The sequence below is a fragment of the Emydura macquarii genome, unplaced genomic scaffold, assembly GCF_026122565.2.
Source record: "Emydura macquarii macquarii isolate MOO-44397 ecotype Brisbane River unplaced genomic scaffold, CSIRO-AGI_Emac_v2 contig_374, whole genome shotgun sequence".
In the NCBI taxonomy this organism is placed as follows: domain Eukaryota; kingdom Metazoa; phylum Chordata; order Testudines; family Chelidae; genus Emydura; species Emydura macquarii.
In genome coordinates, this window is record NW_027130511.1 from 5,603,716 (window position 1) to 5,630,631 (window position 26,916).

Consider the following 26,916-nt stretch of genomic DNA (forward strand, 5'->3'; position numbering starts at 1 on the left):
GAATCAAGCACATAGCTAGATGAGTTGTTCCAATGATTAATTGCCCTCACTTTAACCATTTAAAAAAAACTGCCTAAATTTGTTTAGCTTCAGCTACCAACCCACTGGATCTCACTATGCCTCTGACTACTAGATTAAAAAGCCTTTTACAATTGGAAATGTCTTCCCCATATAAGTACCTACAGCCTGGGATCAAGTCCTCTTCTTTTTGTTAAACTAGAGTCTTGAGTATCTGGGGAGGCTGTGGTGCAGAGGGGGAGGCCCCAGCCTGCCCAAAGGTGAGCAGTCATGATCTTTTTGCACTGTTTGTACAGTACCTATCACAAGGGGGTCCCTTGGCACTTCTGTAATACACATGACAATGTGGTGGAAGGCCCCCCAGCTGTTCCCTGCCTGTGACACCCCAAGTGGTAGCAGGGCAGCAGTCCTATGACTGAGCTGAGCCATAACACAGAGCTCAGCAATGAAGGGCCCTGCTAGTGCAGGCTCAGCCCTAGAAGTACTAGACAGAGCATCATCCCTCCACATGAAACTCACCCAATCCCCACATTACCCCACCCTAGCAGTGCTTCCTGTCCCTCTATCTAGAGCCGAGCCGAGCCGAGCCCATCCCTCTATCCTGTCATTGGCCAGGATCTATCCTTAGATCCCGCCCACCTCCGATTCTCGGTCTTGTAATTGGGTAACTCACGCTCTTCTCATGCTGTGCTTCCACGCCGGGAGATTGGGCGGTTTGTCCCCTCCGCCTCGCCTCTCTTGGATTTTTGTGCCCTCTGATAGGGTATGTCCGTTCGATGGCCCGCCCTTTCCCCGATTTCCCCCCTGTCGTTGGGCCTCCCTCCCTTTAGCCACGCCCTCTTTTTCTTGGCCCTCGCCCTTCGTCTCGTGGAAGCGGTGATGTCTTTGGGTGCGGGCCCCGCCCCGGGTGACGTAAACACGTGTGATTGGCAGTCGGATCGGGCTGGGTTTCCGCTGCCGGGCGGCGGCGGCGGCGGGCGGAGCGTCAGTGAGCGGCCAGGCGCCGGACCGGACTGGACTGAGCCGGGAGGATGGAGCGGCTGGAACCAGGCCCTGGGGATCCGGGCTCCCACCCCCGCGCCAACGGCTGCAGTTTGACGGGGCACGGCGCGCTGCGGAACGGATACGTACGGGGCCTGCTCGGAGCCGAGACCCAGGTGCGGGGCCGGGGGAGCCGGGCGCGCAGCGCAGGGGAGGGTGGGGCGGCCGGCCGGCGCGGGGATCCAGATCTGCTGCCCGAGGGGAGGTGTGGGGCCGGGGCCAGCGTGGCGGCGGGGAGCCTGGCCCGGGCTGGGGCTCCTGGACCTCCTTGCGCCGCCGTCAGCCAAACGGGACCCGCCCCTGCCTCCCGGCTTCGCAAGCCGCGGGCTTCACAGCGAGCGGTGCCGGCTGCCCGGGGTCACGCTGCGGGCTGGCCCCGCCTGGCACGGTGGTGTCCCCAGGGACCCCGCGGAGCGGCAGGGCAGCCCTGGCTGGTTGGCCTAGGCGAGACTCGGCCTCGTGGAGGTGCCGGGGCTGGTTGTGGGACCTGGCCTGAGGCGCTGGGTGCCCTGCGGGCTCTGGCACAAGCGGAGGAGCTGCTAGTCAGGAGTCCTGGGCCTTCCCTCTGTCAGATCCCTGGGGAGCCGAACGGATCTGCACCGGGGCTCTGGGTAGCCACCGGCTTCTCCTGTCACCCTGCTGTTGGCCACGTCTGTCAGGCCGCTCAGCCTTGACAGGAGGACGGGGCTGTGCTGCAGGCTGTCTGCTTTCCCCGGGCTACCTGGGAATATGATAGTTGGCAGATCAGCCAACCTGCTCAGACCAGTGGTTCATCTAGCTCCAGTGTCCTGTCTTCCAACAGTGGCCAATGCTGGACCCTTCAAAGGGAATGAACAGAACAGGGCAATTATCAGATGTTCCATTCCTTGTCATCCAGTCCTAGCTTCTGGCAGTCAGAGGTTTAGGGTCACCCAGAACCCATTATGGGGTTCTGTCCCTGACCTTGGCTAATAGCCATTGATAGACCTATCAACAGGAACTTCACTAATTATTTTTTGTACTCTTGGCCTTCACAACACTTCTTGGCAATAAATGCCAGAAGTTGACTGTGCAATGTGTGAAAAAGTACTTCCTTTTCTTTGTTTTAAACCTGCTGCATATTAATTTCATTGAGTGATCCCTGGTATGTGTGTTCTGTAAACAGGTAAATAACACTTCCTTACTCACTTTCTCCACACCTTTCATGATTTTATAGACCTCAGTTGTATCCTATGTTTTTTTTTTTAACTGAACAATCCCTAATCACTTTTGTTGCCCTTTTCTGTACTTTTTCCAATTCATATAGATCTTTTTTGAGATGGTGGGACCAGAATTGCGCTCAGTATTCAAGGTGTGGGTGTACCATGGATTTATGTAAAGGCATTATGATATTTTCTTTCTTATCTATCCCTTTCCTAATAGTTCCTTACGTTCTATTTGCTTTTTTTTGACCGCTGCTGCATATTGAGTAGATGTTTTCACAGAACTATCCAAGAAGATTCCAAGTGGATTTCTTGAATGGTAATAGCTAAATTAGACCCCCATCATTTTGTATGTGTATTTGGGATTATGTTTTCTAATGGACATTACTTTGCATTTATTGAATTTCATCTGCCATTTTTTTGCCTAGTCAGCCAGTTTTGTGAGATCCCTTGTAATTCTTCACAGTCTGCGTTTGGACCTATCTTGAGAGTATCAGCTGCAAATTTTGCCACCTGATTGTTTACCCCTTTTTCTAGCTCATTTATTAATCTATTGAACATCACTGGTCCCAGTGCAAATCCTTGAGGGATACTGCTATTTTCTCTCTCCATTGTGAAAACTGACCATTTATTCCTATCCTTTGTTTCCTATCTTTTAATCAGTTACTGATGGATAAGAAGGAAGTTCCTTTCATTCCATGACTGCCTACATAGCTTAGGAGCCTTTGGTGAGGGATCTCGTCAAAGGCTTTCTGAAAGTCCTGGTACACTATTTCCATTGGATCAACCTTGTCCACATTTGTTGAGCCCCTCAAAGAATTCTAATAAATGGGTGAGGTGTGATTTTCCTTTTCAGAAGTCATGTTTACTCTTTCCCCAACATATCCTATTAATCTATGTGTCTAATAATTCTGTTCTTTATACTACAGTTTCAACCAACTTGCCTGGTACTGAAGTTAGGCTTACTGGCCTGTAATTGCCAGGATCACCCCAGAGTCTTTTTAAAAATCAGCCTTACATTAGCTACCCTCCAGTCATCTGATACAGAGGCTGATTTAAGCAATAGGTTACATACCACAGTTAGTAGTTCTGCAACTTCACATTCGTGTTCCCTCAGCACTCTTAGGTGAATACCATCTGGTTCAGGTGATTTATTACTGTTCACTTATCAATTTGTCCCCAAAGCTCCTCTATTTAGATCTCAATGTTGGACAGTTCCTCAAATTTGTCACCCAAAAAGAATGGCTCACTAGTGGGAATCTCCCTCACATATTCTGCAGTGAAGATGCGAAGAATTCATTTAGCTTCTCCACAATGACTGTCTTCCTTGAGTGTACCTTTAGCACCTTGATCATACTGTGGTCCCATTGATTGTTTGGCAGGATTCCTGCTTCTGGTGTACTTAATAAAATTGTGCCTTTTGCCAGTTGATCTTAAATTCTTTTTTGGCACGCCTAATTATACTTTTATACTTGACTTGTCAAAATTTATTCCTTTCTATTTTCTTCGATAGGATTTGATTTTCAGTTTTTAAAAGATGTCTTTTTTGTCTCTAACCACCACTTTTACTCTGTTTTTAGCCTTGGTGGCATTATTTTGGTCCTCTTGCTGGTTTTTTTTTTCATTTTGGGGTATATCTATAGGTTAAGCCTTTATTTTCGTAGAAGATTAGGATTGGAAGGGACCTCAGGAGGTCATCTAGTCCAACCCTAATTATGGTGTTTTAAAAAAGTTTCCATGCAGCTTGCAAGCATTTCACTCTTGTGACTGTTCCTTTTAATTTTTGTTTAACTAGCCTCCTCATTTTTGTGTAGTTCCCCTTTTAGAAGTTAAATGTTATGTGATGGGTTTCTTTAGTGTAGTCAAAGATATTAAATTTAATTAAAACAAACTTAACTAGATGTGGCCAAGGTCGTGGTGATGGAGTGTGAGAAGATTTTTGGGATGCAGTCAGGATGGTCCCTTTCCTTGTTACTGAAGAAGTTTGTCTACTTTGTGTTCTAGAGGTTTCTGTTTTGGGAGAATAGGTGCTTTTTTTTTTTATCCCCATCTGATTCTGGCATCGCTTAGTTGCTTAGCAACTAAAAGTGCATCTTTCTATCTGGTTAGATGTTTGTGGCTCTTTCTCTCAGGTCTAGATCTTAATACAATTAACTATGCTTTTGTGACCTCCATACTGGATTACTGCAGTATACTTTGCAAGGGGTTACAGCTGAAATCACTATTAATTTTCCAATAGAGCAGCATACAGCTTGTCTACCTGCTTGACAGCATTAGCTGAAAGGAACATAGTGCATCATTTTTTTTTTGTTTTGGTCATCTTGCTTCAGGGGGCTATTCAGGGCATTGAATTTTATCTCTGAGGTCTTATGGCTTGAATCCTGGCTATTAGTATTATGCTGTGTACTGCTATGGCAGTTGAGCTCTGAAGCTAAGTCTATTGAGTTTGAATTGGTATTTCCAGTGAAGGGCCCTAGATTCTGGAATGTACTTCTGTTTTGGTCTCTGAGCTGGAATTTGTTGACCTTTCAGGTAAGGCCCATCTCTTCCCGTGTTTAGGTGGATGGAAGTAGAATTGGATGTATCCTATAAATTAAAACAAACAAAGCAGAACTTTGTAAGTATCACATGTAACTCAGCTGTTGGATGACACCAGCTCCTGTTCTGGTCTGGCTTTAGATCAATCAGTGAGATGAAAAGGAAGCTCTGTATCTCTTAATATATCCACTGTGCTGTCGGCTTGCTTAATTACATGGTCCTAAAATGCAGTCTAAAAGTGCTGCATAGCCAGTACCATCCACTCAGTCTGAGTTACTCAGTAAAATCAGTGTTTCTGTGGGTGCCCTCTATGCAGGGCCTTGTGACAGTCTTAAAGCAAACTACATACTCAGTATTTGGCTAGAATGAATTTTTTCATGTTTGGGGCCTTTTAACTGTAGTGAGAACTTCATGCTAGTCTCTAACTGTGCTTGGAATTTTGATGCTTAATGTGACAGGATGAGTAGAGAATTGGATTAATATAGATGAGCATAAAAGGAGAGCTGCTATTTTCAGCCAGTTTGAGGTTGCTGTTGCCTATGTTGAAGAAGTGAGAGGATAGACCAGGGTGCCTTGTGTGACAGGTCTGATGCTTTCTACCATCTGGTAAGGAAGGAAGGTAACATATTTCACAGTACTGTATTTAGAGAAGGAAATTGGTGGATGTTACATTGACAGGTAGCAACTAGGATGAGAAGTATGTTTACATTAGGATAGAAATGTATTCAGCATCCTTTATCCTAAAACTCTTTTTCAACTATACACATAGCAACCATTTCATCACCCAAAATACAGCCATATCTGGGGCACAGTAGTTGTTTAACAATGAACAGTAGTAACATGCAGCAAAAGCAGGAAATAGAGTACCTCAGCTAACTGAAGTTGCTGATTTAAGGTGTATTATTGATAGAGTAGACTGAGGAAAACTTGCGGTTACTGGGCCTTCTCTCTTGTCATCTCATCTACTTTCTATTACAAAGTAGATACAATGGCTAAAAATAGTTCAGTTTCTCTTTGTGGTATGCCAGCTGTAGAAACTGAAGCACTGTTTGTGTATAGAGGCTTGCTTGGGGATAAAATGTAACCCAAAATTTCAGTACTGTCTATGAATGTTTTGTTTTGGTGAATTAAAAGGAAAATAGTTAATGTGCATGAATGGGATTAGGAGGACAATGTGGAGCTAACATGACAATTCATCATGGTGATGGCAGGCATTTTGCCTAAATGTTGTAGCTCTCTTGTCCCATGCTTCCCTTATCTATGGGTTTTTTTTTTTTTGGTGTCCTTTAGATTATAAATTTTGTTTTATAAATACAGCACCTAGCACAGCACAGCGGGCCCCCATCTCTGATGTCTTGGGGCTTTCCTCATGTAAAAATAATAGATATTATGTGGAGTTATAATGATTGACCGACTACTGATGTTTATGATAGTTATTAATCCCATTCAGTCGCTTAACTTTTCAGAGTTTTTTCAAAGGCTTTTTGGTGATGGGGCAGGTTGTATTTTGGACTAGGGCCATTTGGAAGGGAATTCATGGCCTGTAGTTCGTGTGATGGAGTAAGGAGAGGCATTTCACTTAGTTCAAGCAGGTTGATAGTAGCAGAAGCTGCTGCCCAAGGCATACTCAGAAACTGACTATTCAGGAGAAAGTAAAATATTCCAGAGTTTCATTTCCAAAATATTTTAATCCATAAATAATCCTAATTATTTTAATGCAATATCAAAATTGTATCATTTTGTAAAGTCATTTTGACTCTAGACATCTGTTAATAGCAAGACACAAAGAAGCACAGCAGCTGAACAATAAGGCCCTGTGTGATTCCTTCTGGTGTTTGCCGAAGGCGTGCAGCCCTGTTGACTTAACATGCCATCACTGAATATTCTGCTGAGACAGGAAAATGTTAAGTTACAGTACTTGATATAATCAGTTTATGCATGTTTATGTATACAAAGTATTACAGGTTGGAATGAAATAATTATTAGAAAGCTGGGTAATAATACTTGAATTACTCAGTGTTGCTTTGTGTTTTCAAACATAAAAATAAAAATCAGTTTAGTTCATCCTTGCAAAATTTGTCAACCTAAGCACAAAACCTGCTTGCTTACTGTTTACTATGACTGGAAAAGGCTCCATAGATCTTATCTGTCAAAATAAAGCAGAAACAAAACTCTCCTGCCCTGTATGGGTGGGTGAACTATAGTAGTAGTTTCTGTAAAATTTCTGAAACCACTGGGCTTCAGCTGAATCTCAAACTCTTTTCCAAGATTTTAATTTAGCTAGTAAAGAAGTTTGAAATTTAAATGTCATAGTACGTTGTGGTTTTGCTGCTAAAGAATATTTTAAAAAGAGAAGCAAAGCAGCAGTGAATTATATTAAAAAAAAAAAAAATTCAAGAAAAAGCTTTCATTTTGTAGTGAGGAAATTGTACAAAATGCTACAATGATATGTCCTTTTGTCACCTCATTGTTACTGTTGTAATTCACTATGCCTGGAATTGGACAAAACCCCTGCATAAAAGACTTAGGCTGATACAGCACTTGGCATCTTGGTTCATTAACAATTCACAATGCAGGTGTGTTGTATCTGTTGTTTGAGAACTCCATTTGTTTAACAACAGAATTTAAAATCTTTGTCCTTAATGGACACTTAATGGACTGGGAACCTTCTGTGTTGGAGACCTCTTTACTTTCAATCCTTCAAGATGGCTATACTCCACAGGAATGATGTAACTTGATCGGGCCAGGGTTATGTCAATCAGATATGAAAAATGACATTTTTGGCAGTAGGACCCTGGCAGTAAAACTTGTTTCCTTGAAGATCAGACTGAGACCAAGAATGATGGTGTGCCACCTCCCACAACTCCTTATTCAATAAAGCTTCCTGCATTGAGTGCATCAGTGTTCTTAAAAGAAAGGTCCTACACAGTCAGACACCTTTGCCTTGAATGAACAGAAGAGGGAAGAATATTTTTGTTTTGCGCAACTCTGTGCAGTGTTCATTGGACAGCAATAGGTTCCGTATGCCAATCTAAGCTAAATACTGCCCTTACGTTGACCTTGTTTAATAACTTCTTGAATTCTCAAGACATTATCTTCATGCAATCACACTGAATGTTACGAATCCTGGAGTTGTCTTGTGAGTCCCCTGGCTCTTTGGCTGTGTTGGGTATGGCTGCTTGTGGAACAGAAAGGAGACTGATGTTGCAGGACTAATGACAGGAATCAAAGCCAAATATAGTAATGTTGGCAGAGAATGTTAAGGGGACATGCCTAACCAACCTGATTGCCTTCTATGAAGAGATGAGTTGCTCTGTGGATGTGGGGAAAGTGGTGGACGTGATATACATTGACTTTAGCAACGCTTTTGATACAGTCTCCCACAGTATTCTTATCAGCAAGTTAAAGAAGTATGGGTTGGATGAATGGACTATAAAATGAATAGAGAGCTGGCTAGATCATCGGGCTCAATGGGTAGTGATCAATGGCTCCATGTCTAGCTGGCAGCCGGTCACAAGTGGAGTGCTCCAGGGGTCAGTCCTGAGCCTGGTTTTGTTCAACATCTTCATTAATGATCTGGAGGATGGGGTAGATTGCACCCTCAGCAAGTTTGCAAATGACACTAAGCTAGGGGGAGTGGTAAGGATACAGAAGGACCTAAACAAATTGGAGGATTGGACCAAAAGAAATCTGATGAGGTTCAACAAGGACAAGTGCAGAGTCCCGCACTTAGGACAGAAGAATCCCATGCACAGCTACAGATTGGGGACCAACGAGCTAGGCGGCAGTTCTGCAGAAAAGGACCTGGGAGTTACAGTGGATAAGAAGCTGGATATGAGTCAGCAGCGTGCCCTTATTGCCAAGAAGGCTAATAGCATATTGGGCTGCATTAGTAGGAGCATTGCCAGCAGATCGAGAGAAGTGATCATTCCCCTCTATTCGGCATTGGTGAGGCCTCATTTGGAGTAATGTGTCCGGATTTGGGCCCCCCACTACGAAAAGGATGTGAACAAGTTGGAGAGAGTTCTGTGGAAGGCAACAAAAATTATTAGGGGGCTGGAGCGCAAGACTTATGAGGAAAGACTGAGGGAACTAGGCTTGTTTAGCCTGCAGAAGAAGAATGAGGGGGGATTTGATAGCAGCCTTTAACTCCCTGAAAGGGGGTTCCAGGGAGGATGGAGCTAGTCTGTTCTCAATGGTAGTAGATGACAGAACTAGGAGCAATGGTCTCAAGTTGCAGTGGAAGAGGTCTAGGTTGGACATTAGGAAAAGCTTTTTCACTAGGAGGGTGGTGAAGCACTGGAATGGATTACTTAGAGTGGTGGTGGAATCTCCAACTTTAGAGGTTTTTAAGCTGTGACTTGTCAAAGCCCTGGCTGGGATGATTTGGCTGAGGTTAGTCCTGCTTTGAGCAGGCGGTTGGACTAGATGACCTCCTTAGGTCCATTCCAACTCTAATATTCAATGATTCTATGACAAGGCAAAGTTTACGGGGCAGCTGTCTTCTAATGGAGTGAGCCCCACAGGGTTTGGAGTTGGGAGACTTGCATTCTGTTCCCATCTTCTTTCCTGACTTTGGGCAAGTAACTAACTTAAAACTTTGGTGCTTAACAGCTAGGTCCAGAATATCGTTATTTAGGCACCTCAGTAAAGAGCCTGATTTTTCTGGGGAGCTGAGAACCTACAGCTTGCATTGACTTCAGTTGACCCTGTGTGTTCTCGGAAGTTTTTAAAATCAAGTCACTTTAAAATGTCTGATTATGGGTTAAGGTGTTTAGGTTTGGTTGCTCATGTGCAAGTGTTGGCCTCCACTTCTCTGAGCTTTGGTTTCACTGTCCTTAAAATGGAAGTAGTAGTAATGCTTACTCATCCACGAATAGCACTTTGAAATCTACTGATGAAAAGCCCCATGGGAGTTCTAAGTACAGTGGAACCCCGTTTATCCAAGCTAATTAGCACTGGGGTCAGATCAGATAATCCAAAATTTGGATAATCAGGAGACTGGGCGGAGCCAGTGCTGTCAGATCAGGGATGACAGGGCCTGGTTTGGTTAATAAAGAGCACCGGATAATGGAGGCTTGGATAAACGGAGTTCTGCTGTACTCATAATGCACTTAAGAAGGAAGAGAATTAAAAGTGAAAATGTATGGGCTGCTTAACAGGGAAAGAGTGAAAAGCAGATAAATGTTGAAAAATGTAAACTACTCTGCTTCCTTTTGCAAGAGTAATCAGTAACAGGACGCCTAGAGGAAAGCAAGAGGAAGGAAGGAGTGCAGGAGGAAGACCTAGATAACCTGAGCATGTTCACACTGGCAAAAGCCCAGAGAAACCCACAAAGTGCTGAAGGGCTGGGAGAAGTTTTGCAGCCACTGGCAATTTGACTGCAAATGCTTGGATAACAGGCATAGTTCCTGTACAGTCTTGTGAAAGGGCTTGTCTCAAGCCTGTATGCTGTTGTGGACAGGGACTCCCTTCAGCACTCTTTACTCACTGTAGAATATCAGAGAATAAAAAAGCAGGTCTTTGCGTGTAGAAGGGGGAAGCCCTTATATCTGTATGTGAAATTGGTAAATTGCTAGCTTGAAGATTTTTCTTAAGGTCTAGTGAAGGGGAGATCCTTGAAGCCAAACAGATTAGCTCAAATTATCTTTCCAGTTCTTTTCCAAGTGGGAGGGACTGACATTTAAAGAAATGCAGCAAGTACTCTGTTTTGGTGTTACTTCAGGGTGAATTAAAAGTGAGAGGTGGAAGTGTTCATTTTAGAACAAACTGCTTAAAAATCACTTCTTCCGCTCTAGGACGGAATTCCCCATTTCGTGTCCCCTTGCAATAGTGGATGCCATCACTGCCCACAACAGCTGGGCAGGGGGCTGACCTCATACTTCCTTGGGGATTAAATGCAAAGGCATCAGGAGCTGCTGGAGAAGTAACAATCTTAAATAGGGTCTTAGAAGGTAGAAGCCTTTCTGAATAACAGCTCCTTTCTTCCTTTGCTTCCCTGCCAAGTTCCGTGTTCAGGTTTGTGTGTCCCTGGTAACAGTTAAATCTCTTCATAGATCCCTAGTGGTGTGTGTGTGATTGTGATAAAGTTAAAGGAGTGTGTATGGGGGATCTGATCTCATTCCTACTTATTGCAGCTTACTCTATTTAGTACCTGACTACAGCATCATGGTGTTGGAGAAAATAAAGGCCTAAAGGAGTTAATTCTGAAGTATGCATGGGGCATGACAAGTGAGCAGATGATTACAGTCGAGAGAAAGTGAGGGAGTCTTTGAGAGTTGTGCATCACACTACTGCTCTTTTGGGGGGGTGGGTGGAGGGGGTGATGAGTATTTGGTGTGGGAGCATGGGTTGCTGTTGGAGGGATTGTTAAAAGTGGGTTTTGGAGGAGGTGTTAGGAGAGAGGGAAGGGTGGTTGTATGGTGCATGGGATCAAGGGGGATAGTCTCAGGTCTGGAGTGAGCAGCATTGGAAGTTGCCTTTCTAATGGCAAAACTAAATTAGAACATATTTTGCCTTGGCAGCTTGTTCATTGTAACTGTACGTTTCTGTAAATGGTAAAGAGAGAAACTAGTGCTGCTCTGGGAGCCCATTCAAACAATCATCCTATGGTTGCTCAAAATATGAGAAAAATGGGGAGACGATGATGGTACATCTTAATTGGTCAAGATGCCTTTACTCAACCTTTCATGGTCATTTGTTGGAATTTGATTTCTGCTTTACTGAAGTGAGATTATTCTTGGGAACAAATATTTTCAGTAATGCTGCAACTCACAGTGGGTGCCTACAGCCTTTCACTTTAGACCTGTCCCTGTTGCCATGCCTTTGATAATGTATTAATCTTGTGAGATAAGCCAAGTTGGGCCTGGTCAGAATATGGATTTGGGGCCTCCAAGGAAAGCACAACAGTCTGCAGGAAGTTGTGCTAGTGATTCATAGGGCTTGCTTTTCCATCCGAGTAGTACTAAGGAGTGGTTGTAGGAGAGAGTACTATTTTGAAAAGGTTCAGATAACTTCAGGTCATTAAAGATACTATAGCATTTCTGGCAAGAGTGGGTGGCAACTGATGTCTTGACCAAATTCCAGCTTGCATTATGTTGCCTTCTTAAATATCCTAGCACAGTGTTTCTCAAACTGGGGGTCCTGACCCAAAAAGGGGTCACAAGACTATTGGGGGGGAGGATCGTGACAGCAGTGGCTGCCGGCCAGGTACCCAGCTCTGAAGGCAGTGCCATTGCCAGTAGCAGTGCAGAAGTGAGGGTGGCATGGCGTGGAGTGGGGAAGTCATCACAGCCTGAAATTTTTTCAAAAGGGGATCTCAGCAAAAAGAAATCTGAGAACCCCTGTCCTCGCAGTTTCAGTTGGGTGCAGAATTCTTTTTTTATGCCTAAATTTCTAAATGTGTCAACTATTCTGCAGCACACAGCAATTTGTTCCACCTTAGATCTGATAGCATTTCAGTGCGGGTTAAAGTAATTAATGAAATACAAGCTATAATCTCCATCCCTTCTCTTGAGTGAAAAGCACTATGTGAATGTCATTAAATAGATCTTTTAATTTTCCCCCCCTGTTCTTTATTTTGGTCTGTATTAAGTTGATAAACAAATGCTTTAATATCCTTAGGACCTGAATTTAAGGTATATGGGGTATCTCATGTATCAAAATAGTTAACCACAAAGGTGTTAGATCCCACATATAATAGAAGTGGAGCTTCACATTTAACCAATTTTTGAGTTCACTTTCCACCTCATTAAGGCCTTCTGCTAAAGCAAATGAAATACTCACAACAATAACTTCTCTTTCGAACAATTCAAATTAAAGATGTGGCTGAATTTGGGATGGACTGGACATCTGATGTAAAGGGAATAACTGAAGGCTCATTAGTGTCTCATTCCTTCCACTTGATAGGGGAATACTTCTCTGCCTGTTCCACCACTAAACATGTCTGACACTATTGTGTATTTGCTTGTATTTAGTAAAGCTAAAAATAGTTGAATCAACTGTTGCCAAAAAAAAGCTTTTTTGAGCTTTTAAGAGTAATTATTTCTTAATAGTACACACAGGCCAAGATTTTTCAGAAATGACTTAAGATTTAGGTGACCAACCTGAGTTGCCTGATTTTTCAGAAGTGTCCCAAGCTGGGCACCTAGGATCTTTAGTCACTTCTCAAAATTTTCACCAAAATGCCTGTGCATAGAGTCCTACTAAGGATGAACTTGAGAGATTCCACAGCAGCAATCTCCAGACAGGTTATTATTACATTCATGCCTAACAAAGCAGAACTCATAACAATTTATTCCTTTAGCAAGAGAGTGCATAGTTGGGGGAAAGCCGTGCATGGGTCATGGAGCTTGCTTTCCTTTAAGGGAAGGTATGCTTTTGTCTCGAAGTAGTTTATGACCTGTTAACAGTCTCTCTCTCTCTCTCTCTCTCTCTCTCTTTTTTTATAACTCTTGAAATGCGGCAGAGCAGTATTTCTGAATGTCAGGGTGTCAGCATTTTAAAAATTTGTCTGCCTGCAGGTCTTGCTGCTATGTGGTATGTTCTCTGGGGTGGATATTTTGGTTTCTTTTGGTTTTCTTTCAGGAAAGCTTTCACTTAATTGCTGTTTCAGACAGCAATGAATATGCTGATTTTGTTTCTGCAGATACACCTGCTAAAATTAGTTTGCTGGGAAATGCTTCTTTAGGAGTGACATCTTCATGAAAACTGAACACTAAAGCTGGCAGTGGAAATTTTTTTCTGTGTACCAAGTTAACTGCAGCAGCTGTGTAAAGCAGACTTATTTGGGATAAAAACTAAGTCTAAGACATAGCAATTAAAAACAGACTAATTGTAAAAACAGCCTTTCCACAGTACAGTGTGTGTAAAGAAGGCTTTGAATACACAATCACATTTTTGCAAATATGGCTGGAAAAAAACAACTTTAAAATCTTATCACAGAAAAAGGGCCTTGGGATTAACTCATTCCTTACATCGATAGAAATCCCATTGACTTCAATGGACTTTTACCCAGATGAGGAATTTAGGGTCTGGCCCTTACAGAGTATCTTTAACAGGGTATCAGAAGTTTGTATCACATGCATTATAGTCTGTTGATGTGTACATGGGACATGGATTATCTAAAAAATTCCTTTCTAGCTCTTGTCAGATTGTGACATCTTGATACTGAAGCAAAAAACACTCAAACTAAAACAAGTAGAAGAAGGTTGGTTTGAAATATCGCTGGCTACAGTGTCCTTTGAATATACTATTTTAATTGACAAACTGTCTCTCAAGAAGTCTCATTGAGATTGTTACTGCTTCGTTTGTGGACACCCCTCTCACTAAGGATGACTTCCTTGCAAAAAAGACCAGCTCTCTTTATTTGTCTTATTTGAAGACATGTCTTGGCAAAATTTTTGCCTATTTTGTTAAACTGGTATTCTTTGAAAAAAAGCATAATTAAATTGGTAAGCCTAGAGCACAGTTATATTGCTGTAAACATGTTTATATTGGTATAGCTGGTTTCTGTAAACTTAAATGGGCAGACTAAAACAATCCATGCCAGATTTAAACAGATGTGTGTGTCCACATACAAAGTGATACAGATGTAACTGAATTGGAATAAAAATCATGCCTTTAGTTACATCAGTACCACTCTGTAGACAGGCCTGGACACGGTTCAGTTTGGATGTGTGAGAAATGAGGAGAAAGCATTTTGGTGGCAAATATATTGGGTTTTTTTGCATGACATGCTTTTCATATTTGAAGTCTCGCTGAATAGATAGGTGCAGGGGTTAGGGATGGAGGTGACAAATGAAATAGACACAAAATATCGCACAAGGTCCCATCAACACTGCAGAATAACAGCATTACAAGCGATTTACAGGAAGGCAACTACATGCTGGCCTACACCACGAGCAAGCATGAAATGGAACACTAACATGGGGTTAGCAGCCATGGTAATAACCATGTGGTGTACACACACGCCACATTTAGAGCCAATGATTTCACTAGCTAGTTACAAACAACTGGAGGTTAGATCCTGCTTACACTACAAATACAGGGCGCTTAGTTACAACTTTGTTGTTCCCTAACCTGGGTCCAAACATGGTTCCAATTTGTAGGACGGTTGGGAGTAGCCTGGACCTTTACAAAACATGGTTAAGCTCTAGTCCATACTACAAGTGGGTCTTGCATACACGTAGCATGAGATTCTCACAATATTGCTGCACACAATCTTAATGTTTTAAAGAACAGTTTCTCTTTCACTTTTACTGGTAATGAGTGTAAAATGCTTTTAAAAAACTCAGTCAGTTAAGACCACAGAGATCTACATAGGCAGAAAGTTAATTTCTCCTAACTTGAGATACTGATCCTTCCTGCCTCCAGTTAGACCCTGTACCCTGCCCAATCTGCAGTCATTTTCAGTTGGATTATTTATAGTTACTCCATAAGACCGTAGGGATGTGGTACAGTTTGTAAGAGAGATTCTTAACCAAAAACAAATGGTCTCTGCTCTTACCAATACTCCTACCTAGCCCCCATGCGTTCAAGACACCAGCCTAACCGCAACCCCCTTTACAGCCTCCAGCTAATTGCCTAGTCTTCAATGCAGCTCCTTGCAACTCTTGGTATTTAGTGGCTTCATGGAGAACTCCCCTTCACTGCAGCGGTCAGTAAGTTAACAAAAATGCAATTCATGAAACCAACAAGATTAACAATAACTTTACTGTTTGTTGCATTCCTCCCCACTTTCCTCCCTCTGTGTTTGAGCTTCTATTCTGACAGAGAGTCTCAGGGAAGGGTTGCTGTCTTTACAGGACCACTTTTTGGCACTAAATTACCACGATTCTTCCAGACACATTTGTTTAGTGACAATGTGCTCAATGCTGCACAGTCACAAACAAAATCTATCTCCATGCCCCGAAGAGCTTTCAGCCTAGAAGAGACACAGAAGAGGGGCCACACAAGGAAATCTAGAAGTTGATGTAACTTAGAGGCTGATTTTCTTAATTATAAGCTCACTTCTTGAGGGCAGTGTGAAAGAAATGAGGACGTATAAAAGATTTGAATGAGAGGCTAGGATAGGAAGGTCTTTCCTTGCATAGGGCAGCATGGAAGAGGGCCAGGAGATTAGTCTGAGAAAGAAATGGCAGGATTTCGGTACAGCTGACATGCAAAGGGAGGGCATGGAGATGTCAAACAATCCCACACTGAGTGGGATGACAGTGTCAACAGCAGTGGAGAAGTGAAGAGAAGAGGCTTTAGGAAGAAACATAAGCTACAGTTCAGTCATGTTAAACTTGAGTTGTCAGTGAGACATACAGAAGGAAGCATCAGAAACAGGCTGAAACTGGACCAAAGGGAACAGAACAGAAATAAAGAAGTATATTTGAGAGGCATCAGCACAGAAATGACTGTTGGATCTGTATGAAGATAAGGCCTGCCAAGGATAAAGTGTAGAGGGAGAAGAGGAAGGGACCGAGAACTGAGTCATGTGGGACTACCACAGAAAGCCAGAGATATGCTGAAGGAGCAGTTTGAAGTAGGGAACAAGGCCACTAAGTGCAAGGAGGGTGGACAGGATGTTGAGGAGGGAGTGGTCCATAGTGTCATAAGTATCAGAAAGACTGTGGAGCATGAGGGTGGGCCAGGGGGACTTTCATGACTTTAGCAACAGCAGATTCAGTAGAACAGAGAACTCACAAGCCAGACTGGAGTTTACCCAGGATGGAATTGAGGAGAACCACCCAAAGCACCAGATCTAAGCTCTCTGAGCAAGAGGTGTGGGAGAAAAGAGGGAAACAGATGGTGGCTGGAGACAAGACAAGCAAGTTTTTGGAAATGTTTTAATGGTGTGCAGAAAACTACAGAACACTTGTATTTGGAAGGGAAGGGGCCAATGGAGGTCAGTAGCTAGAAGTATTTGGAGCCAAGTTGTCACACAGAAGGGTTGGAAAAGGAGCTCATCAGGGATTTATTAAAATGGTTTTTGAGGACACAAAAGATGCAGAGCAATTCAGCGGCGTGCCTAATCTTGTGGCAGGGCAGGGCTCTCCCCTTCACTGCCCTGAAAGGAATGCACAATAAAGGGCTGCAATTATACTAACTACTGCTGCCCAAGACAAACCAGCCAATCATTTTATGCATTGAAGAGATGGTTTCAAGCCTTTCTGCTGGCAGACATAGGAATAGGCGGAAAATGGCAGATTCTATTTAAATGCCCTTGCAGGATCATTTCTGCAGGAACTGTCTCTTTGCTGGAATTTTATTAAAATGTATTAACTTCTCCCTACCACATACTGCAGAGATCTCACTAGGAGTCTTACAATTTTCTTATTAGCTGCATGATGTGAAGGGTTTCTGCATCCAAAGTAAATTTTAGACAGAAATGCAGACAGCATGCAGATCTCAGAGGAGTAAATTGGGGATGTGGGCATTCCAGGTCTATAAGGCAGTCACTTGCTAAAGAGACAGCCAAATGAGCCAGTCATCCATCGTGTCTCTCTTCCCCCGAGGGATTGCAGTATTAAATGGCAGTTCTCATTGACCAGCATCTCCAAACACACTTTGGATGGGACCCTTTTGCAGTCAAGTTGGCTAGTCATCCCTTCTCCCAGCTCTCTGAGCAGTAGGACTTCCTGGAGTAGTGGTACTCCTCTGGGCAGTGTTAGTGGATCACATTTTCCCTTGAATGCATTAACACAGACGTGGCTAGGTGAATTGGAGGGAGTGGACACAAACTTGGTTGGCACACTGTTTTCCAGAGTGGACGCCTCACAGCTGTCTGTAATGGGACCAGATGAGTATACCCTGGTTACAAAAACATCGTTGTCCTTGCATTGTGTATGGGACCTATGGTTTCAACAGATAAAGTCCCGGTCCTACTCACTTTGAAGTCAGGGGCAAACATTCTCGTTGATTTCAGAATGGCAAATTAGGCACCTCCACTGCACGCCAGCCTTTCTCTCTTGGGCTCTCCAAAGGAATGTGCTGCTGATGTGCAGTTGGCTTAGAGTTGAAGGCATATAAGCTTTTATTTGGAGGTTGGCTGTGCAGATGAACAGGCCCATTTGTTTTCCTATGAATTCTTTGTATTCTAACGTAGACCACAAATTTCTTTTTTAAGGGCAATTTTAAATTGTATTTACTTACATGCATTCATCACATGCTTGTTGAAATGTCCATAGAATATTTTTCATCGGTCTCTTTCTAGTCTTACCAAGGTCAAAAGTGCTAATGTTGAGAAAATAGTTTTAGCTCTATGCTGGCATATAAGCACAGCACTGACTTCCAAGTTGTGATCTTGACTTGGGTGGGTCACTGGGTCTTGAATTGATGCAAATATCCCGAAAGGTGATCCACCCACTGCATTCCTAAGTGAAGCATCTGTTTTCTGGAAGCATGGATAGTGCTGCTATGTGATTTCTCTGGTTCTTCTTCCAGTATGGCAGTTGTCAGAAAGAACAGATCTCTTTAAAGCAGGTTGTGATTTTTGCAGCCTTGTTGAAGTGACACTTATTTAAAATTTCATGCAAGATCTTGTTTTTCCAGACAGGTGAAGCCTTTGCCACTGGCCAGAAATTTGTACTCCAACTCATTGGGTCTAGCCTTTCATCTCTTTCCCAGGTTACTGCTGGCTCAACTGGTAAAGACTGAGATTAAAGACTTGTTTGTGATAGACCAGCTCTTGGGACTTCAGTATGAACATTGATCCCTCTGCAGCTGTGGCTGACAGAGGCATGAGCTATTGAATAATTAGTGTGTTACAGGCATGCATATGCATTTTCTGTCTTGTCTGACTAAACGTTGGACAACAATACATTTCAGAGTTCCTTTCCCACCTGCCTGTGTTTAGACAACAGTGGGGACCTGTCAGTAGAAGTCTGCCTGTTGTGCTTTTTTCCAAATGGGTGCAGCTCACTGCACCCGTTTCTTGATGGGTGTCTGTGCCGAGGATTCACTTCTTGTCTGGGGGTTGCAACTAAATCTCCTTTACTGGTAACTATCAAATATGTGTCCAAAAATACATGCCTGATACCTGGCTGGAGGCTGCAAGAAGTTTCAGCCACTTCCTTCACTCCTTCAGTATTCTTGCAGTGGCCATGTTGTCAAGGTGATGTTACTGTGAAGACAGGCACTTACTAGTAGCAAATGTTTTTATCTTCTGTATCCAACTTTCTTGCGAGTCTTCTAGCTGCTTCCACATACACCCAGAAACATCAGTCATAGCACACTACGAGCTGAGCACTTTTCAAAACTATATCCCAATATGTAGCCTACACCTGGACACTCCTCCTGGTACTGTCCCAATGCAGAGAAGGAGGTGGCGATGTGGAATCTATGGCAAAGCGATGGATCTTAGTTTGTCTGAAAGCATTAAGGTTTGTGGTCATTTTTATCCCATGCCATGGTTCTGCAGCCAGCCTCTTGAGAAGGCTCAATCCTCCCCACTCGCAAATATCTTTCCTTGACTCTGTGGAGTACTGATGTCAAGTTAAGTGTGCTGGCCTAGGCTTTCTACTCTCTAACTGGTCCATTGGCTTTAAAGATCAAGACCAGGATGTTAAACTTAGTCCAGAATTCTTTGTGGGATCAGTATAGTAGTTGAAACTTGAGTATTGTGCTCACGGCATCCCATGTTGCTGAGCAGGTTGCCTGCTCTGATTTGTACCAGCTGAAGCTTGTTTGTTTGGTCCGGTCTTACATGCAGGCATTATGCATTGCAGCAATCAGTCCTGGAGAGCATGAATGCATGGATCACCATAGCTAAGTTCTAGTCTTTCATGATGAGATGTGGTCTCTTGGTCAGCCTTTGTCAAATGTTTAGGTGCTGGGGAATACATCACTCCTGGGGAAGCACAATATTTGTGATCACATGTTCAAGTTAAAGAGGCTGCCAAGACAGGAAATCAACAGTTGTTCTCTGTGTTACTAATACCACCTTAAAACATCAAAGTAGAATTGACTTTGAAAATTCACCTTTCAGCATTTATGCTGTTGATGCATTGCAGGTCACCTAACGTAGGGACCGTGAAACTAGTGTTCAGTTTAGTTTCTTGCATTTCCTGGCCTATACTAGGAAGACTTGTATCAAACAAACTGTGTTAGTTGAATTCTTAGGTTATTGGCTGTCTGTTTTTGAACCTTTTCTTCCCTTTTAGTGCCATAGATGCAGGCAGTGTTTTGCAGTAGTGGAGATGTACAGAGGAGCAAAATAAGGCCTTGTTACAAATTATTTACACTGTAGAAGTTGCAAATGAGTAAAGTAAGATTGTCGTACTATAGTGTGTGTGTGTGGGTTGGTAAATATAATCCTTTACAAAACAAGTGTGTCTTTAAAAGTGGCTGGAAGGAGAGTGATGGAGTGGATGAAAAAAACAAAGGAAAAATTGAAAATCTAGGGTGGAGTATAAGGGTAGATAGATGGGGTGTTGCAAAAAGAGCTCAGATGTAAGTGCTTTTAAAGTGAAGATGATGCCTCATTTCATGAAATGGATGTGGCATGGTCCTTACTTTTTTTACAGCATCTTCATCCAAGAATCTTAAAGAGCGTTACAGAATTAAATCTCAAAACTGTTCTGGGGGGTGGCTCTGTGTTATCCCCACTTTGCAGATAGGGTAACAGTCCCAGAGGTAACACAGCAAGTCACTGGCAAAACTGGGACTAGAACCCTGGTGTCCTGACTCCCATTCCTATGCTCTAGCCAAAAGACCATTATTTCCCTGGTATAGGATGGGAAGCCAGATGTGGTCGTGGAGGAAGATCTGTATTGGTGGCAGAGTTTTATAGTTCTGCCAAGAGTCCTGCATCTTCCTGCCTACAGATAAGGTAAAAATCTTATACCAAAAGACTATTTTCAAATACCCTTTCTCCTAGAAGAGGGAGCACTGGCTGGAGACACAGGAAATTATGGGTTTTGGTTTTGTCTGTTCTCCTGACTGGTGGTGGTTCTGTGCATTTCACAACCCATATCACTTATCAGGGCCTCATCTCCTTCCCTACAGGGCCAGCAAGTATTGTTTTCCCATTTTAAAATAGGTAACAGATTGCACAAGGTCGTTTTGGCAGATTTGGGAATAGACTCGTCTCTAGTGTGACAGACCCACGTCTCATCCACCTCATCACAATGGCTTTCTGACTGAATGTGTCAAATTTATATGCTTGGCTAGATCCTGCAACCACTGCTCTAACCACTACACAGCTCTGCCACCAGAGCCAGGAGTAGAACTGAAGAATTCTGGCACCTGACATTCCCAGCTTGTCTCACAAGTAGTTGTACAACTTATTGGCAAAGTGTGTCTGGTGGCCCTTGGGGGGTGGCTCATATAGAGGAGAACAGTCTGTTCTTGCGACCAGTTACTACTCCAGTTCAAGCGAAAGAAGTCTGTGCTGTGTATCTGAAGGTCCAGGGTTTAAACCCTGCTTATAGCCATGTGGGGAAAAATAATTTGTCATTAAAGATCGTATATCCAGAAAGAGCCAATTACAATAGCACGGGCAACATGAGTGCTGGCATTGCCTAATTCTTTTTGAATGCTTGACTTTCTCTTCTAACACTGGTTTTTGTATGCAAAAGACCTCCTAAATTAGCACTTACTGAGGACAGATGCCTTAAAGTAGTGGTTCCCAACCTTTTTGGCTCAAGGGTCATAGATATCATTTTTATAGTCCCTTCCTTCCCCCTGCTGCAGCCAGATGGAAGGAGTCCTCTCTGATCTCCCATCCCCCTGGCTTCAGCATGAAAACTGCATGCGTCCTGTAGCTCCCTGTGTGCGCCACCTGGCTCCCTAGGCAGTGGCTCCCTTTTGCAGCCAGCGGGAGGGAAGCAGCAGGCCACTTCAAAAGACCCCACGGGCCACTTTTGGCCTATGGGCCCCAGGCTGGGAACCAGTGCCTTAAAGCATTGCAAGTGAGCTGCAGAGCCTTTCACCTGTAGGTCACCATTGTGACCCCAACCCCACTCAGCAGGGACAGAAAGCTGTTCCCACCTAATATGGATGTTGGGGGATCTCTAGATTGAGATGAGTTTGGGTCTTGGTTCCAGCTCCCACATCACAAATTTACCAGCATGATTTTATAACAGGCAAACTTGTCAAAGAACTGTTTGGGTCATTGGGACTGAACTATCATTATCCCTTTCACCAACAGAAGTAGTCTTTTCTCCTTCCGCACCCTGATCAGGGCTCAACTATGCTGGCAGGACAGTGTGTTTGGGAAGCTAGCCCCGGTGCTGCCTTATCTGTAGATAGACGTCATTCACCAGGGTTTTCAAACTGAGGGTCACCTTTTCAACCAGGACTAAATTCATACATCTTCTAAGATGAAGTGGATGGTTATTTGCAAATATGTAAATTAGTAAATAACTTGTATAAAATGTCACTCTGAGTTGCACAAAACTTGGCAGCGATAACTTTGGACATGTTGGAAGCAAGAGAGATGATGAAGCTGATAATATAAGTTGGGGCTAGTGCCCTTGTAAATCCACCTGGTGTTTGGCAGAATTAGTTATCGAGTGGCTGTGTCAGTAACGCATGAGCAAGACGGAAAACGCTTGGTTAAAAACGCCTGGGTAAAATCATGCCCCACTACCATTGGACATCTGTAACCTAGCAGAGCTCTGGGTGGTGCCATACCATCTCTGAAAACAGATTTTTTTCTCCCCCCATTCTAGTAACTTCTAATTCCAGTTTTAATCTTCTATCTTAGATTCATCACATTGCCCACAATGGAGGATTATATAAAAGACCCTTTCATGAAGCTTTTGAGGAAACACCAATGCTGGTTGCTGTGCTGACCTACGTGGGCTACGGTGTCCTCACCCTATTTGGGTATATGCGAGACTTTCTGCGACAGTGGAAGATTGAGAAGTGTCACCGTGCATCAGAGAGAGAAGAACAGAAGGTAGTTGCTGGACAGTGATGGGTGGGATTGAGCTTGTGTGCAGTGGGATGTCAACCAGCTGTATTAATTTAAAATGTTTCTATTTCTAGCCCAAATCACATGGGCGCAAAAAGAAACACCCCTTTCCCCCATGTGAGCCCTTGCACAGCTGGTTGGCTAAATCTGTTGACAGTTTGAAACAATAGCACAATAGTTAGCACCTCTAACTACCTCAGTAATCTCAATGAGGTGTTAACTCTGAGGTCCACTAACCATTTTCATGTCCACACTGTTCATTATTTCATTGTGGGCCATGTTAGCAGAAATATTCAATACCTCTGAGATTGAAGATAGTACTTGAATATTCTCACTTCTCTTCTCTGTCCCCAAACATGACCTCTGAAATGTGGAAATAAACTTTGGGATCCTTGAACATGTTTGCTGTCCAAATAAGATGATAAACTTTACCCTCAGCTGGTGTAAATTGGCATAGCTTCACTGACTTCACTGAAGATGCACTGATTTATGCCACTGAAGATCTGTCCCTATATTTGTGTCTGTAATAAACAAAGAGCAATACAGGGAGAAAGCAGAGGAATAATTGTCAAACCACTGAGGAAATAATTTTCCTTCCAAGAAAAGGCTATAGAATAGAGGGTCGAATATTACACTTGAGTTAGTGTTCGGTGTGATTTATTGTCTTCGAGTGGGGACTAGAGTAGGATAGCTAAAGTGCATGGGTAAATATGGTCCATAACTGTACTAACCTTCCTTGTAGAGGATTTATTGGCCATGAATCTCTCTGTATCAAGATGCTTCATTGAATGCTGGGTTCTGTAATCTCCTTGTGTCTCATCTGTGTTAAAGTGAGGGCTGCTACAAGCTCCTTTGTTCTGTGCAACTGTGGAGTTTACGATGCCTGTCTATGGAGTAGCGTTACGTAAACTCAGTACACTTCCTGCCAGAAAGGATGAATAAAACTCACCTCCCCCACAGTTTAAATGTACTTTATTAAGTCACTATCCCTAACCACAAAAGTATTGTGCACCTGACAAGGTACATTAAATCTGGTTGCTGTCCTGCAGAATGTGCAGTGTAATGTCAGGCATGACTGACTAAATAAAGGGGATACCCAAACTGTAGGTCGGGGCTGAGGTGGGAAGGACTGGAGTTACAGTATTGAAGGTAGTTACTCAGTGAACACTAGTTCACAGTACGTGGATTATCCTGAATATCTTTATTAGTTAGAGATACTGAATTAGGTTTTCCTTACTTCAGACATAAGGTATATTTAGAATTCCTGTCCTGAGAATAGTTCTTCAGCCTAAATTCTCAATATTTCTCTGAAATGCATTTGTCCCAGGCTGGTGACTTGAAGCCCTTTGGGAGCATGTGTGTGGAGGATGGCCTCAGGAGCCATTCCTCAACATGGTGGTTATGGATCTTGAGTTGGGTCATGCAAATATAAAGCCCATGCAAATAAAGTGCCCCCCTTTCCCCCTTTCAGCTGACTGAGCAGGGGGGAGTGCCACTCAGACCTTGCATACACAGATAAGAGATGCTGCTTTTCTCCTCGCTTTTAAGCTGTTCATGACATCTTTGTGGGTGAGTCTTGTGAGAGATCAGGGTTTTTTTTTAGAGGAATCGATTAGAGGTTGGTTGTGAGGGGAGGATCAGGGCATGTGGTGCAATACACTAATTACAGGAAACTTCTTTTTAAAATTGTTGGAAGTGATGATGAAATCCAAGCCTGGTGCACTTCCTTCTGATTCATGCTAGATTGGAGTAGCTGCTCTTACTATAAGGTCAAGATAATCAAGTGCATGTGGCTTCTGGAACACAGTGTGTGAGCTGCAGGTACTAGACTATGCATCATGGTCCCTCAATCTGCATAGATGTTTGAGAGAGCAAGCTATAATAAACCTGATGTGGAAACCAGTTTCACTTTGTGGGTTAAGATGGTGGTCAGAAACTTAGAAAAACTATTTGAAGCTGAGTGTCTCTTCAAGAAGTTTCAAATATTTAATCTTTCAGGCTCCTGATTAATTTCCCAGTTGGCCCTCAATGGCAAAGTATAGACTTCTTTGTGTAAAGGAAGAGATGCTTATTTAATAATTGAAACTTGTATCACTAGAAAGTAAATCAGAGTGCTTGATACAGGCAGTTGGCCTAGAACAGTCTCTCCTGGCCGTATTGCCGCTAAAAGTGTGGAAATAAGAATCTTTTTATTCTCCTCTTGCAGATACAAGAGACTGGCAGGTTAAACAAAAGCACTGCATTTAGATTTCTGGAGTAATACTTTGTTAATGTTTGTAAGTTACTTGGGAGATGAAAAGCACAACATATGGGGATAGGAAGTATTTGGAAGATCCTACTGTCCAGGGGACCAGTGTGAATGAGTTCCAAAATGTAATAGTTTTGAATAAATAAACTAGTATTAATAGAAATATTAATGATATTTTTTCAGGTGAAAAGTGTTCTTTGGGTATTAAACTGTGTGCTGTTTTCCACCTAACACTTCAGTTTTGTGGTGGTGCACCAGAACCAGAAAGTGAAAGTGACTAGACTAATCTGGATTTTAAAAACATGTTTTTAGTTTGATAGTATCCTTTGGTTTGCCTATAGAAACAACCAGTGTATCCTTGGACTTATTGCAGTGCTGAGTGTTGGACAAGAGAATTTATAACACTCCAGATAAGCCTGATATCCTCACGCTGCTGCTTATATACAGCTCACAAAAGGAGGAAGTGGGGACAGATTGTGTTTGTACTGATTACCTGGAAGGATTTTGTTTCTAGCTTCCTTTAAAATATACCCAACTGACATTTCCCTGGTAACTGCTGTTATGAAATACATCCTCTGATGACAATTAGCAGCTTGTTCTAGGCCATTTAAACTATTGAGAATTTCTGATAGCTTTTATCAGCTTAAAGGAAGCCTGTCCATGTCTAACATGAAGTAGCACATACCTTTGGAGCCAACAGGAAACCTTCCCACTAAATGTGTAGTTAAATCTGGAAAATCCATATTGCACTTCATAGATAGGGTTGAATGTTATTCCCATGTAAGTGACCTGTATGTGACTGACTACTCTTCATTGGGAATGGGAAGACCTGTGGTGGTGGTGGTGGTTGGTGCAAAGCTAGGTGGGTAATTGGTATTAATGTCCTTTAAGCTCCAAGGGAAAGGTGACAATAGAAACAAGTTGCAGGGTGTGCTCTGCAGTGCAGTGTTGGTCTGTCCTTCCTAAGAGCTAATAGGTTTACCTCTAGGGGAGCTGTACTGGAGGTGGAGTTCTGGAGATGAGGGAGATTGCAATGTTTGTTGTTAACTGGGAGACTCCATTTTGAGTCAGGTTGACAGACAGGACTCATTAGCTTCTCCCCTAGTAGACTCTGACCAGGAGTCTATATAGCCTGTTCCAGCTTTAAAAGATTGAGTTTTGCCTGGCAGAGACCTCTACCAGGCTGAAAAGATTTTTCTTAAAGGGCTTGTCTGCTCAGATTTTTCCAGTACAATTATATGTCTAGTTCAATTACTATGGATATACCAGTACAACATCCCCAGGTGGAGACACTGATTCCAAAAGAACAGTGGCTTTTTTGGCTTGGCTTAAACCGTTTTCAAAGCAACATAAGCTAATGTGGAAGAAGGCACACTGATATTGGAATAGAGGTGTCCTCATGGGGAGTTACGCTGGTATAACTAACAGTTTAAATTCACACACTACTTCTTACTGGTATAGCTTTCCCATGTAAACCAGCCCAAGGATTTGTTCTGACTCTGGGTTTTTTACTTTATCTGGGAGCTATATTCTTATGAAGTTGCTATGGGAATTTGGTAAGCTAAGTATCTTCAGTTCCTATATAACCTAAAACTTAAAAAAAAAAAAAAAAAAAAAAAAAATTCCTGCTATGTTTTTAATGCTTCTGCATGTCTTTCTGCTTCAGTGCCCTTCATAGTTTCTGAGGGCATGTCTTTATAATTGGAAAAATCTCTTGTGTAAACAATTACTGAGTTTATGGCTCTCAATTCACATGCATTAGGCTGAGTGGCACCATAGCCAAGAGAAAATGATGTTTATGCCCTCATACTGCTTTATGACCCATAAAGACCTGAAGTTCTCTGAAAAATCTTTTGGGATTTTGTACACTAGAGATTCATGTCTTGCCTACACAATCTGTCAGGGAAGAGTGTATGGCAGACTGGTCGGGTCAAATCGTGACATTAAATACAAAGTGAGCAGAAGCTAATTAATTGAGGGGGAAA

The 26,916-nt window shown here is 42.8% G+C and overlaps 1 protein-coding gene across 1 annotated transcript in view; it reads left to right on the forward strand.

Moving 5' to 3' along the window:
* The first annotated feature begins 956 nt into the window (after positions 1-956).
* SPTLC2 (serine palmitoyltransferase long chain base subunit 2) overlaps positions 957-26,916 on the forward strand; it is a 122,279-nt gene continuing 96,319 nt past the window's right edge. The window contains exons 1-2 of the mRNA XM_067532528.1: positions 957-1,175; positions 22,474-22,668. Of these exons, the coding sequence (XP_067388629.1) occupies positions 1,050-1,175; positions 22,474-22,668 (321 nt within the window). The 5' untranslated portion in view covers positions 957-1,049. The remainder of the gene's footprint in view (positions 1,176-22,473; positions 22,669-26,916) is intronic.